This window comes from Xyrauchen texanus, chromosome 44 (genome assembly GCF_025860055.1).
Source record: "Xyrauchen texanus isolate HMW12.3.18 chromosome 44, RBS_HiC_50CHRs, whole genome shotgun sequence".
Classification (NCBI taxonomy): domain Eukaryota; kingdom Metazoa; phylum Chordata; class Actinopteri; order Cypriniformes; family Catostomidae; genus Xyrauchen; species Xyrauchen texanus.
In genome coordinates this window covers 15,404,852-15,418,127 of record NC_068319.1, presented here as the reverse complement: position 1 = coordinate 15,418,127, position 13,276 = coordinate 15,404,852, and the positions used below count along the sequence as shown (strand labels likewise).

At 35.5% G+C, this 13,276-nt stretch overlaps 1 protein-coding gene across 2 annotated transcripts; it reads left to right on the top strand.

Annotated features, from left to right (window-relative positions):
- The first annotated feature begins 2,349 nt into the window (after positions 1–2,349).
- LOC127636874 (arrestin-C-like) lies at positions 2,350–13,186 on the top strand. Of its 2 annotated transcripts, XR_007969645.1 has the most exons (17): positions 2,350–2,433; positions 5,417–5,455; positions 6,716–6,746; positions 6,877–6,937; positions 7,031–7,075; positions 7,229–7,422; positions 8,676–8,735; positions 8,819–8,895; positions 9,020–9,155; positions 9,261–9,345; positions 10,574–10,646; positions 10,957–11,094; positions 11,715–11,798; positions 12,367–12,390; positions 12,487–12,536; positions 12,656–12,765; positions 12,829–13,186. XR_007969645.1 is itself a non-coding variant. In XM_052117658.1 (16 exons), the coding sequence occupies exons 2-16, from the start codon at positions 5,439–5,441 to the stop codon at positions 12,658–12,660; spliced, it is 1,080 nt and encodes a 359-aa protein (XP_051973618.1). In that variant the 5' UTR covers positions 2,350–2,433; positions 5,417–5,438; the 3' UTR covers positions 12,661–13,186. The 2 variants fall into 2 exon arrangements, 1 of the variants encoding a protein (XP_051973618.1); XM_052117658.1 differs by having other exon boundaries at positions 12,656–13,186.
- The last annotated feature ends 90 nt before the right edge of the window (positions 13,187–13,276 follow it).

The window sequence follows — 13,276 nt, the reverse complement described above, 5'->3', positions numbered from 1 at the left end:
AGAGACGCAGGTTTTGTGCTGGCAGCACTTTCTAATAAAGAGGCAATCCAAACTATGTGCTTATTAGACACAATCCCATTACAGACAAAGTGGGAGTGTAGACAGATTAAGGGAGATTAAACTCTGAAGCAATCTGTGCCAGCTGTGGGTAAACAGGACTAGAACCAATCTGGACATCAGTCACCACACAGAATAACATGGCAATACTGATGATATAATTGCCATCAGGCAGTGACATGTAGCATTGTATATTTTTGCCAATAAAACAAGTACTCATTGTACCATTAAATCACACAAGCATAGTCAAAAATGTTTCAGAGACTTGAAAGAGAACAGCAGACTGTGCGAAGAGCATTATGAATGGAGAGATCACAAACGCCTGATCTTCACTATGTGTTAGACAGTCACATACTTAGACAAACGATTAGATCTTTGTCTGTGCTCTTACCCCTGCTCAGCCAGGTAATATCAGGTACAGCATAAGAGAGATATGATAGACATTTTACATGCCCATGTCGGGTACAGGAAGTACATATAACTTATAAGTGTTTTCCAAAGGAATCTCCAAAATATCTGTATTCTTATCTGTGTAGAATGCATATTGAGTATTGAGAATTAATTCTGTCATCATATCAGCTGTTTTGTGCTCTTAGCCACTTTGTTGCCTGGGCTATACTTGTTTTCACAATAGGTGACAATAAAAAATGTTTTGCCCCTCAATGGCATTAATTCAGTTTATTTTAATTTCAATTTTTCAGAGTGTAATTTTTGTTGATCATTCATTTGGCTTTTGTGATGGCATAAAAATAAATGCATGCTTTATTTACTAAATGTATTGTTTTGCCTTGAGTGTAGCTATTTATGTGAATGCTTAGCTATAAGTGGATTAAACTCGACAAATGACCTTATAGGGTGACAATTTTTGCACTAGTGAGACAGCCTAAAGTAATTGTTTTGGTAACACGTGCCACACACGACGCCTGGGATTGGTGGAAAGCTTCAACATAAACATGATATTGTCAGACTGCCATAACCTGATAGAAGGACACGTATAGAAGGAAAGGCAGTGTCAGTAAACACCTTGTAAATGGCCACAGATAAAGTGGGACTTCATAAAAGGTGAATGATCTTTACATACAGCTTTTGTGTAAGGAAACAGCTTTTATGTTGGAGGATAAGATTACATTTCAAAATAACTATTCATGAAATCATGAACAGCTTGGAAATAAAAGCTCTGAATAATCAGGCCTTTTTTGTTGTTATATTATATTATATTACAATTTAATGACCATCACTCAACACAAGAACCCTTCATATAAAGAAAAGCTTAAGGAAAGGTATTCAAGGGTCACTGGGTTTCCAAGTTTGTTGGCCATCTGGAGCAAAGAGAGGGAACTCCTGCTTTACCACCAACTAATCCTGCCTTCACATAATCTTTTGGGGTTTCACAGCATTTTTGTCACCAGCAGACTTTATATATTTTGTGCTTTTATTCTTTATTCTTTTTAAGTATTTTTGAAATAACCATGATGGATAACCATATGGTCTCCTTACCCACGTTTTAGTCCTAATTTCATTTGTTAGAAAGAGAAAAATTAAATAACTAATAATATAAATTCTACAATACATAGGTGCTCTTTAATAACTGCCATTCTGTACAAACCACAGATTGGACACTTTTAAATTAAGGTACAGTGTAATTGCCCTATGTTTAGGCATTCCTCTTTGTTTTGTCTACCAAATCGTATGACTAGCTGATTTAAATACTCTTAAGGAGGTCCTGGCATCACATACGGTTGTTAGGTTTGACACATTGCACCAAGAGTAATTCCATTAGGCAATATTTGTAGGTGTGGTTGTCCTGCATATGAAATTGCCAACATGTTCCATTTTCAAATCAACCTTATTGGTTTGCATAGGAATATTTAGGATTTATATATTGCAAACAAATGACTTCAGCAGTTACTATGGCACTCATGCAATATTACAGAGAAGTCCATGTGGTTTGTCCTGTACTGTAAAAGTCACTTTTTAGTAAATGACTTGTGAATCTAAATGGAATCGTAATCTTGTCCCGATCCTAAATGACAGTGGTATGTAATAAGACGTTTCTAGCTTTTTCATTAATTGAAATTGGAACATTCGAGACTAAACCAATAAAACCTCCCTATCCAGACGACATCACCAAATCTTTTGTTCAGTTCCCCATTTTTATTTATAACCACATTATAGCCCTAAATAGCATCTTAATTGTTTAATTGGATTGCCAGAAAGACAGCAGCATCCAAAAGGGCAGCAGAAGCCAGTGGCCAGGGCAAAAGTCTGAGTATAAATTCCAGTGCCTCTGAGTACCATCCGCACACTCTGACTACAGAAGACGGGCTGAGGATTAACCAGAGAGAGTCAGGAGATCGCTGTATCGTCAGTGAACAGGTAAGAGCAATATAGGTTTACATGGACAGTTCAATACCATAGATTTATATGAGAAATTTTCCAAAGGTTGGAATCAGGACAGTTTTGTACCTGTACTGCACACTAGTGCATAGATCAGCTAAAAAATTTATTTTCACTTTTAATTACATTTACACTTTTGGGGATTATAACCACACAGCAGGGGCTGCTGAGTTTTCATTTAGCCTACATATGCAACTGATGGTTGGATGCTTTCAGATTTTCTCTCTGTGAAGACGTGCTTAATCAACTAAATTGATGTTTGACAGGAATTAGCAGCAGTGTATTAAGAACATGCTGTGCATTCGAGGTTTTACATAGGACAGGAGAACATCCAGAATGTTAAAAATGCTTTGATTGTTGTTGAAGTAGAGAAGATATACAATAAAAAAAAAATGTTTTATTTTATTTCTCAAATTCTCTGTTTTTGAAATGTTTCTTAATGAATCTTTTACTTTCAGAAGGAAAATTACACTGTAAAAAGTTATATTAATTATTTATTTCTACTTAATCTAACCTTTAAAAATAACTTTTTATGTAATTAGGTTGCATTTCAGATAATATTTTGAGTTTTTATACGTACATGAAACGCATGTTTTTTTAGCATGCCTGTCAAAAAAATTATATTTATAGCGTATGTCAAATAAAATGTGCAAAGCTCTTTTTAATGTTGGTTATTTATATTTGAAATATTACAATTTGCACTTCTTATGTTTTCAGTCCATCATGATTAGTCAGAACATTTTCCTAGTTGGATGTAAGAAAAACCTTAAAGCTTGATTAAGCTTGCCTATTTAGAGAGGTTTACATAAAATCAGTGGTGTAGTAGTGAAGAGGTGGGCATACTGTGAATTCATGAAGGGCACCTTCACACATATGTAAAATATGTAAATAAAAAAAAAATAATATATATATATATATATATATATATATATATATATATATATATATATAGATAGATAGATAGATAGATGTAATTATAGTCCCTACAAAATGTACTGTATATCAGGGTAACTTTCCTGTCTTGTTTATGTTCCTTTCATTAGGCTATTATGAAAATTACTCTAATTAACAAACTAATACACACATAATATGCAATAAACTGTTAAGCATTGTGTAGCTTATATGAGTGTGTTAGGGTTAGGGATAATATATATTTTTATTAGGGCTGTCAATCGATTTTTATCGATTAAAAATTTTTATCGAATTAATTACATGGTGTCCCGATTAATTAATCATGATTAATCGCATATACAAATATTTGCTGAGAAAGCCCCTCATATAACAATAATTCAATAAATAAAGATTATACATATTTATATCAATATATAATTATACATAGTTATCTTTAAATATTTACAAATTATATATATATATATATACATACATTTATATATATATATAAATAAATATTCAGATAATTAAAATGCATTAAATTCTTAATAATTGATAAGACAATACAAAAAGCAGCTTTAGAATACAATGTATAGTTTACTACCATATTATTGATCATAAGTCAATCATTGGCATACAGTTCACAGCAATCCATTACACAAGTGAATTTGTCAATCAGTTGGAGATTTAATATGAAGGCTTGTTTGAGAGCCCGTCAATCTACACCTGCGTCAGACATGCTTGTGTAGCATCTCGGGTGTGTCGTGTCATAAACATAAAATGTTTAGTTTACTGTTTCAAGTTAAATATAGTTTAATATTCAATCTTTAAACACATCTTGAGATCCCTTAGTTTGCATTTGCGCTCCAAGTGTTTTGAATGCAAGAATGTAACGTATGTTTGCGTTGTTCTTCCTACTGAAGTGTTTTCTTCACTGTATAAACTGTGTGTTGCTCATACAGCTGAAATTTCACTTACTGCCCTCTGGAGTAAACATTTGATACTGCAAGCTTGCATTTCTCAGGAATCTTCCTTATGGTCCGTGGGCATGCGATTAATTGCGTAAATTTGTTAACGCTTTATTTTTTGTAAAATTAATCGCACTGAATTAACACATTAAATCAACAGCCCTAATTTATTACACTGAAAATGTACCGGTTCTGGCGACCATGCGTGTCATCACTTATTTCATGTGGGCATAAGCAAAGTCCTACAAAAGATCGGTGTGTATACGGCATATGCCTGCGTATGCCCTAGACTACACTATTGCATAAAATCACCCATTAGAGTCCATTGGATGACTAATGCCTTACAGGCTTAACTCTCTGCCAAGTTTTGGCTCATCGAAAAATAAGAATGATGCTGTAATCTTACTGGATGAGATTATCTTTACATTCACTCACACGAACACACATCATGTAATACACAAGTGTACTAACGAGTGCGGATAGTCACACAAAGTCATTTGATGCATTCACATAAACACAATCACACACTGTGGAAGAGTCTCACATTAAGACATCACCTTGACAACAAGCTGCACATCAATTTAAGGACAATCAAATTTAACAGTTGTTTCAAGATTTATCTCTATTTGGGGCCTGGCTATGTCAGCAAGTACAGACGCTGACTACCACACCTGGAGTTGCAAGTTTGAATCCAGGGTGTGCTGAGTGACTCCAGTCGGGTTTCTTAAGCAACCAATTGGCCCAGTTTCTAGGGTGGGTAGAGTCAAGTTGAGTTAACCTCCTCGTGGTCGCTATAATGTGGTTCTCGCTCTCAGTCGGGCGCATGGTGAGTTGTGCATGGATGCCACTGAGAATAGCATGAAGCCTCCACACGCACTACGTATCCACGCTAATGTCCTTAACAAGCCACATGATAAAATGCGCGGATTGACGGTCTCAGACGCGGAGGCAACCGAGATTCGTCCTCCGTCACCCGGATTGAGGCGAGTCACTACACCACCATGAGCACTTACAGTGCATTGGGAATTGGGCATTCCAAATTGGGGGAAAAAAATTATTTATCACTATTCACAAAATCCACTTTTCTATTTCATCCATTTCAGAGAAGAAGAAAAAACTTGTACGATGTCAGACACAACAAAGTAAGTATTTTTTCCTTTTACTCTCACATTTAAGAAGCAAACAAAATAATGTTTAAATCTCTAATTTATTTTCTTGTAACACCATAAAATTCATTTATGATTTGGAGAAAACAGAAAACAGGGCCTCGTTTCCCAAAAGCATCGTAAGCCTAAGTAGATCATAGAATCCATCTTACGATTCAACTTAATTTTGCGGCCCGTTTCCCAAAAGCATTGCAATTTAAGTAGATCGTAGAATCCATCTTATGATTCATCTTAGATTTGCGGCCAGTTTCCCAAAAGCATTGTAACTTAGGCAGTACTTGAAAGTGCTCGTAGAGTAACGAGTGCTCTGGAGTAATCGTACAGCGCTAAGAACATACTTATGCAGACACCTGCAGGACAAATGTGAAATACCACAGGAAGCAAACTTTTTAAGTTACCTAACATTTTTTTTTATAGTGAATCTTTTTTGTCTCTTGTTGGCTATTAATGTAAATACAGACCAATCATGTTTTGTCCAAGCAAGGGCAGTAAATCAATCCAATCCAAATTTAAGAAAACTCTTCAAATGTCCTATCCAAGTATTTGAAGCAATTCATAAGTGGACAATCAGTGGACCAGGACCAGTGGTCATTATGGTAGTTTAGAAGCAAAATACATTTAAAAACAATTAGCTTACAGGAATATGTAAAGATGTTCTATAACCTTCAGAAATGTAGAATAGAAAATGACCAAGTGGGAAAATTCAGAAAAGTTCAACCTGAACAGGCCATATGCCTACAGTCACAATCAGACATCCCTTTTGGAGTAAACACAAGCTGTCTCATTCACGGAGCTTGGATTAGAAGCACAGGTTAGTCCAGGGCTCGGATTTAAAGTGTCTTAAAAGACTAAGATTTAACAATGTGATGAATGCTCGGTGCCAAGAAGGTGCAAATGTCAACTAAAGAGCCATAGACAAATGTGCCTTAAGATGTTAATACCCCAGATAGCCCTTATAAGACAAGTGACCCTAGCTGACTCCTCTCTGACAGCCTCTGTAACAAATACACACACACACACATATATACATGTGTATGTATATATATATATATATATATACAGTCAGGCTTTACAGATAATAGGATTCATTTTTTTAACACTAACTTCACTATAGCATGTAAAAATACGAATTATTTAAATGCATTATTTTAATACAAAGTGTATTTAAACCAATTTATGTTTTTTACATCAACTGTATATCTTACTCTTTCCATATTTACATTTTTTTCTCTCCAGGGTTTACAAAAAGACCAGTGGAAATGGCCAGGTATGAATGAAACTCTTTCTGTTTTGTCACTTATTCCTCAAAATTGTTGATGGCTGCTTGAGTTTCCATATTCCATTATGTGGAAACCCATGGACAGAGAACACTGTTTATGACTCTTCTTTCTCCACAGCTCACTCTCTATCTTGGGAAGAGAGACTTTGTTGACAATGTTGACACTGTGGACCCTGTTGGTGAGAAACAGTCATCATGTTGCTTTGAGAAACAAACCAAAGGTTTGGATGTAATATCCAAATTACTGTTAATGTTTTCTATTTTTTAAATAGATGGTGTGTTAAAAATTGACCCTGCAGACCTTGGGGACAGAAAAGGTATAATTTTATTGTTTTTTAATGAAATAAAATAATATTTGAAATGATTGCATTTATTTTCTAGGAAGACAAATGTATGTAAACTGTAGGTAAACTGTAAATTGGTTGATAAATGGAAAAACATATTGATGAAATCTATCTTCCACTTTGTAGTCTGGATTCAGCTGGCCTGTGCCTTCCGTTATGGCCGCGATGACCTGGACGTGATCGGGCTCTCCTTCAGAAAGGACATCTGGATTCAGCACATACAGTTGTATCCTAATGCAGGCCACAAACCCACCTTGACAGAGATGCACGATACTCTCCTAAAGAAAGCCGGAGAGCAGGGTCATGCCTTCACTTTTAATGTAAGTCATGTGCCAGTACTAACATAAAACAGACAATGACTTATTGCACGCTCCTAAAAAATGACAATTAATTTCATATGTGATGTTTTTGCATTTTATATATATATATATATTGTAATTAACATCCAATACGTTTCTATGGCAGAGGAGTTAAGCTTTAAAAAAGACAATAAAAAAGTGTCTTTAGAATCCAATGTATTGTTTATTTGCTTATTATTGAACAATCATTGGTCTACAGTTCACAGCAATCCATTTTGCAATTGAATTTGTCAATCAGTCAGAGATTTATTGTGAGGGCTTTCTTAGCACGCATCAATTTACATCTACATCAGACGAATGCTTTTGGAGCATCTCACTTTGGTTGCATCGCATCGCATCACATACATAAAACATAACATTTTTAGGTTGCTGTGTCAAGTTAAACTTAGTTTAATACTGAGAAAGTCTTCAGATCACTAAAGTCAGATTTGCACTTCATCAAGCTGTGTTTTGAATGCAAGAACGTGTACTTGTGTTGTGCTGTCTGCTAGAGCGTTCGTTTGTTCTCTGTACAAGCTGCTCATTGCCTATACTTCTGAAGTTTCGCTTACTCCCCCTGAAGATAACAGGTGGTATTACAAGCTTGAATTGTCTAGGAATCTTCCTTGTTATTTTTTCTTATTCCTTTTTTTTAATTGCGTAAATAACTATAAACGCATCATTTTTTTTATAATTAATCACACTGAATTACCATGTTAAATCGACAGCCTTAATATATATATATATATATATATATATATATATATATATATATATATATATATATATATTAAGTTAAATCAAAATTCGGTGTGACCACTTTTGCCTTTAAAACAGCCCTAAATCTCCTACGTTACACATGGACACAAGTTTTCTTGGTTGTTGGCAGATAAGATGTATATATATATATATATATATATATATATATATATATATATATATATATATATATATATATATATGTATATACATTTTGGGCCTTTTTGCACTTTTATTTAGAGATGGAGAATAGGGTCGTTGCGAGCTGAATTTGGATTCACATCACCCACATAACACCACAATTAAATGTAGCCACTATAGGGCACTAGTTCCAACTGCATATTTTATATTTATATAAACTAATATTTTTTTATATAACATGTCAATGCCCTGTATCTACAGTACAGTATATATAATTTATCACAAAACAATCTGCATAGAACTCCATGGTCTTAAAGTGAAAATCTTTGTTTCAGATTCCAACCAACCTCCCCTGCTCTGTCACCCTGCAACCTAGCCCAGATGACACAGGAAAGGTAAAATCAAATGAGACAGTGAAATATGATCTTTAAAAATAAATGCAATGCATGGAACCTGCTCATGTCTCTCGGTATTGCAGGCTTGTGGTGTTGATTTTGAAGTCAAGGCTTACTTGGCCAACTCAGCTGATGACCCTGATGAAAAAATTGACAAGAAGTGAGTGTGTTATTGGATCTGATCTTTAGTTTTGTGCATTTCATTCCTGTTAGCTTGCATATATTTTACAATAATTTATAGAATTTTTTTATGAGTCATCTTTTTCTTTTCTCCCTCTCCAAAGGGATACCTGCCGACTTGTCATTCGTAAAATTCAGTTTGCTCCTGATAACACAGGATCCGGACAGAAGGCGGAACTCTGCAAGAGCTTCATGATGTCTGATAAGCCTGTTTATCTGGAGGCCTTTCTGGAGAAGGATGTAGGTTATCTTCTGAGGCACTGTATGATTTCAGCATTAATGTCTGGATTTGCCAAGTCAAAAATACAGTCTGGAACTTATGTGTCATTTTTCTTTCAATGGCAGATCTACTACCATGGCGATCCCATCCCGATTAACATTAAGGTCAAGAACGAGACCAACAAAGTTGTGAAGAAAATAAAGATTACAAGTGAGATCCAATGCAATTTCAAACAATTCACAACTAGTGATTGTATACGGGTTGCTGACGTGTGCTACAGTGTGCCATCCTATCATTTATCTAAAATATAGTGTAAAGGGATTTAGATGGGCAAGGAGGAGGCAAGAACTGGCTTGACAATATAAATAATAGTTTAATAAGAAACTTAAAGAAAAGACACAAACACACACATGACGGACATGCCTGTAAACGATCTCTCTCTCCCGCATAATCCTCCTCAGTCGGCCTTTATCCTTCTTGGAGGCTTGATTAGCCTGATAAGGGACCGGGTGTGTATAATCACCGCCCTGCCACATATAGTAACATCTAAAATTCGCTATTTTGAACAAATGTTTGCAACAAAAATAAGGTTGTATTTGTTTACATTAGAAAATGCTCTAGGTAGGCCGACCCAAGAATTTGTTTTATTATTATGCATTTGGTCTCAGATATTTGGCTCATTGGTCGCTTACACCTGAGAGAGCCCCCTCCCTGCTTTTGTATTAACAGGAAGTTCTTGACCCTATTTCACCATTGCAAAAACTTTCTATCAAACAAATCGGAGAAGTTAAGTCACACCCCGTTATCTCACATTTACACTCGGTATGGACAAAAGTGTCCAGAGTATTTAATTCAGACATTTATTTCAATGTAGCCTCGAGCATATGGCTGAACCCTAAATTATGTACCCATAAATCCCCTTTTTGCTGGTCAGAGTGGCTTGGGAGGGGGGTTACTACACTCAGTGATCTATATGAGAGTGGAGTGTTAAGATCCTTTGAATATTTTGGGACCACCTCTCTCAGTTTTTTAGGTATTTACAGCTGTGCCACCTGCCCTGTACTATTTTTGGGAATAGCATACACACACCTAAAGCAGCAGATACAGATTTATGACCTCGTATTCATTTGGAGACAACTCAAAATATTTGTACTTTAAAAAAAACTGAAATTCCCAATAATGATAATAATAATACATTTTATTATTATTATAAAGAAGTGATGACCATTTACAGGACATAACTTAAGATACATACTGTACATACACATACACATACACATACATGTACATTTTAACGTAAATACTTGATGTTGAATAAAGAAAAGGTTAATGGACATGTTAGTCCCTATGTCAACTACCCATATACCATTTATAGTTGTATATTTTCTTGACAGTTCTAAAGTACATTGTTTAACTGCAACATCTAATTTTCTCACAGTTGACCAAACCACAGACGTCGTTCTCTACTCAGCCGACAAATACACCAAGAATGTGCTGTGTGAAGAATTTGGGTGAGTATTATTTTCTTCTACAGTAATTATCTTTCCAATGCTACCAGTATGTTAAAGGGATAGTTCACCCAAAAATGAAAATTCCTTCAACATTTACTCATCCTCATGTTGTTCCAAAAATGTATGACCTTCTTTCTTCCATAAAGCTCAAAATGAGATGTAAGGCAGAATTTTAGCCTCAGTCACTATTCACTTTCATAACAACTTTTCCATACAATAAAGTAAATAGTGAGTGAGAGACATTATTGGGTGAACTACCCTATACTCAGTCTGGTGGAAGTGATCTAAATGATTGAAATATACTCTGCAGGGAAACCATAGAAGCCAATGCGACCTTTGAAAAATCCCTCTCAATCACTCCTTTGCTGTCGAACAACAAGGAGAAATGTGGCCTGGCGCTGGATGGTAGACTAAAAGACGAGGACACCAATTTGGCCTCCACCACCATGTGAGTTTTAATTTCAGCTTTATGCAATGCAATAACTTTATGCTCAGCGAGCACATGAAGAATGTGCTCGGCAACTTAGTCATGAAGTGTGTGTAACCCTTTAACCTGTAGGGTAACCATGACTGCTTATGAATTCTCATGTGCTGTACATATAGATTGACCATTTAAAATCATTATATTATACCTATTTCTCAATGGCTACTATTTTTGCAACTAAACTTCTGCTTGTCTCATAAACATAAAATCACACTCTATGACTATTTTTGAATGAATGAATGTTACACATTTTATAGTGCTTTTCTGACGCTACACTCAAAGCGCTTTACACAGTGAACAGGGGTCTCTCCTCAAACACCACCAGTGTGCAGCATCCACCTGGATAATATGATGGCAGCCACAGTGTGCCAGTACCCTCACCACACACCAGCTATTGGTGGAGAGGAGAGAGTGGAGTTATAGATAGAATTAATGGATGGGGATTATTAGGAAGCCATGATTGATAAGAGCCAATGGGGTAAATTTGGCCAGGACACCGGGTTTACACCCCCTACTCTTTTCGTTGAGTGTCCAGGGATTTTTAATGACCACAGAGAGTCATTTCTTTTCCTTTCCTTCTTCAGAATAAGGGGTGGTGTGGATAAGGAGATGTTGGGAATCCTGGTGTCCTACAAGATCAAAGTTAACCTCATGGTTTCAGGTGGAGGGTAAGAGTTCCTTTTGAAATCAATGAACACTGCTCTGGCCACCTTGTGCTTAAAGGGACAGTTCTAAAAAAAATATGAAAATCCTGTCATCACCCTCATGTCGTTCCAGACCATATGCTGACTTTCTTTGGTGGAAGGCAAAAGGAGATGTTAGGAAGAATGTTAGCCTCAGTTACTATTTGCTTTTGTTGCATCTATGTACACTGAAAGTGAATAGTGACTGAGGCTAACATTCTGTTTAATCTCCTTTTGAGTTCCACTGAAGAAAGAAAGTCATATGGGTTTGAAACAACATGAAGGGGAGTAAATGATGACATTTTTTGGTGAACTCTCCCGGCAACTGGCTGTTTCTGCACCATGCTACCATACCATAATGCATAATAGCAATTTGATTCAGTATAATGCGTATTAATTCAAAAGCAACATTAATATTTAAATGTGATCTTATAATAATATTAATAATACTAGCTAATTTTAAGCTCCTAATGATATATAATAAAATTTTAAATACTTGTAATACAGTATAATGTCCTTCTTATCTGAATCTGCTTTTTTGTGCCTTTTGCAGTCTATTGGGAGGCCTGACAGCAAGGTAATTCAAATATAATAATAATTTAAAAAAACACTTGAAATGCTTTACAGGAAATCAGCATTTGCAGAAATCTAACCTGTTCTTTTGCCCTTTCAGTGATGTCACAGTAGAGCTTCCTCTGACCCTGATGCACCCCAAACCCAAAGGTAAACAAATACATTATCATCTTTTCTCATTGTTATACTCATTATACATGACAACAACAGTATAATGATGAAAGGTCCAACTCTCTCTCTCTCTCTCTTTGCCTCACTGTTTATAACAGATTGAATGCCCCTATAAGATTCCACAAGACAGATGTTACCCTTGAGTACATTCCCTCGGCACTTTCACAGAGACACCAGAACAAAATGTTGTATGGCTCCCCATGAAGCATAGTCGCATCAGAGACTGAGATGATTTTGATCGGAATAATCAAAGAAAGCACATCAGTATAGCAAAGTAGATTTATGTAACACAGTTTTAAACATAATTTTAACATGAAGACATATATGTTGGGTGAAAGGTTGTCTCGAGGTAGTCAAATCAGGCATAACATTGCACTTTTCTGAGAGAGTGCTCCCCAAGGATCTTCATCTTATCCATAAATTAACCAACAGGTCACAAAACGTCTGTCTGAGTGATGCATTTCTAAATGTATGGCTATGTATAGTTGTGTTTTCTCATTTAGCCTAGAATCTGGAGTCATTTAAACCAGCATATTTAAAACACAGAAACATATGTCTTTCCAGTAATGCTTGTTTTGTGTCATGAATCTTCAACTCTTGAGTTATTGTACCAAATAAAATACCTCTAAAACGTTTTTTTTTTTTTTGTTACATTTGAGTTTACATTGATTGCAATAAATGATCAAACATGAATATATTTAAACTTCAGGGAATTTCAA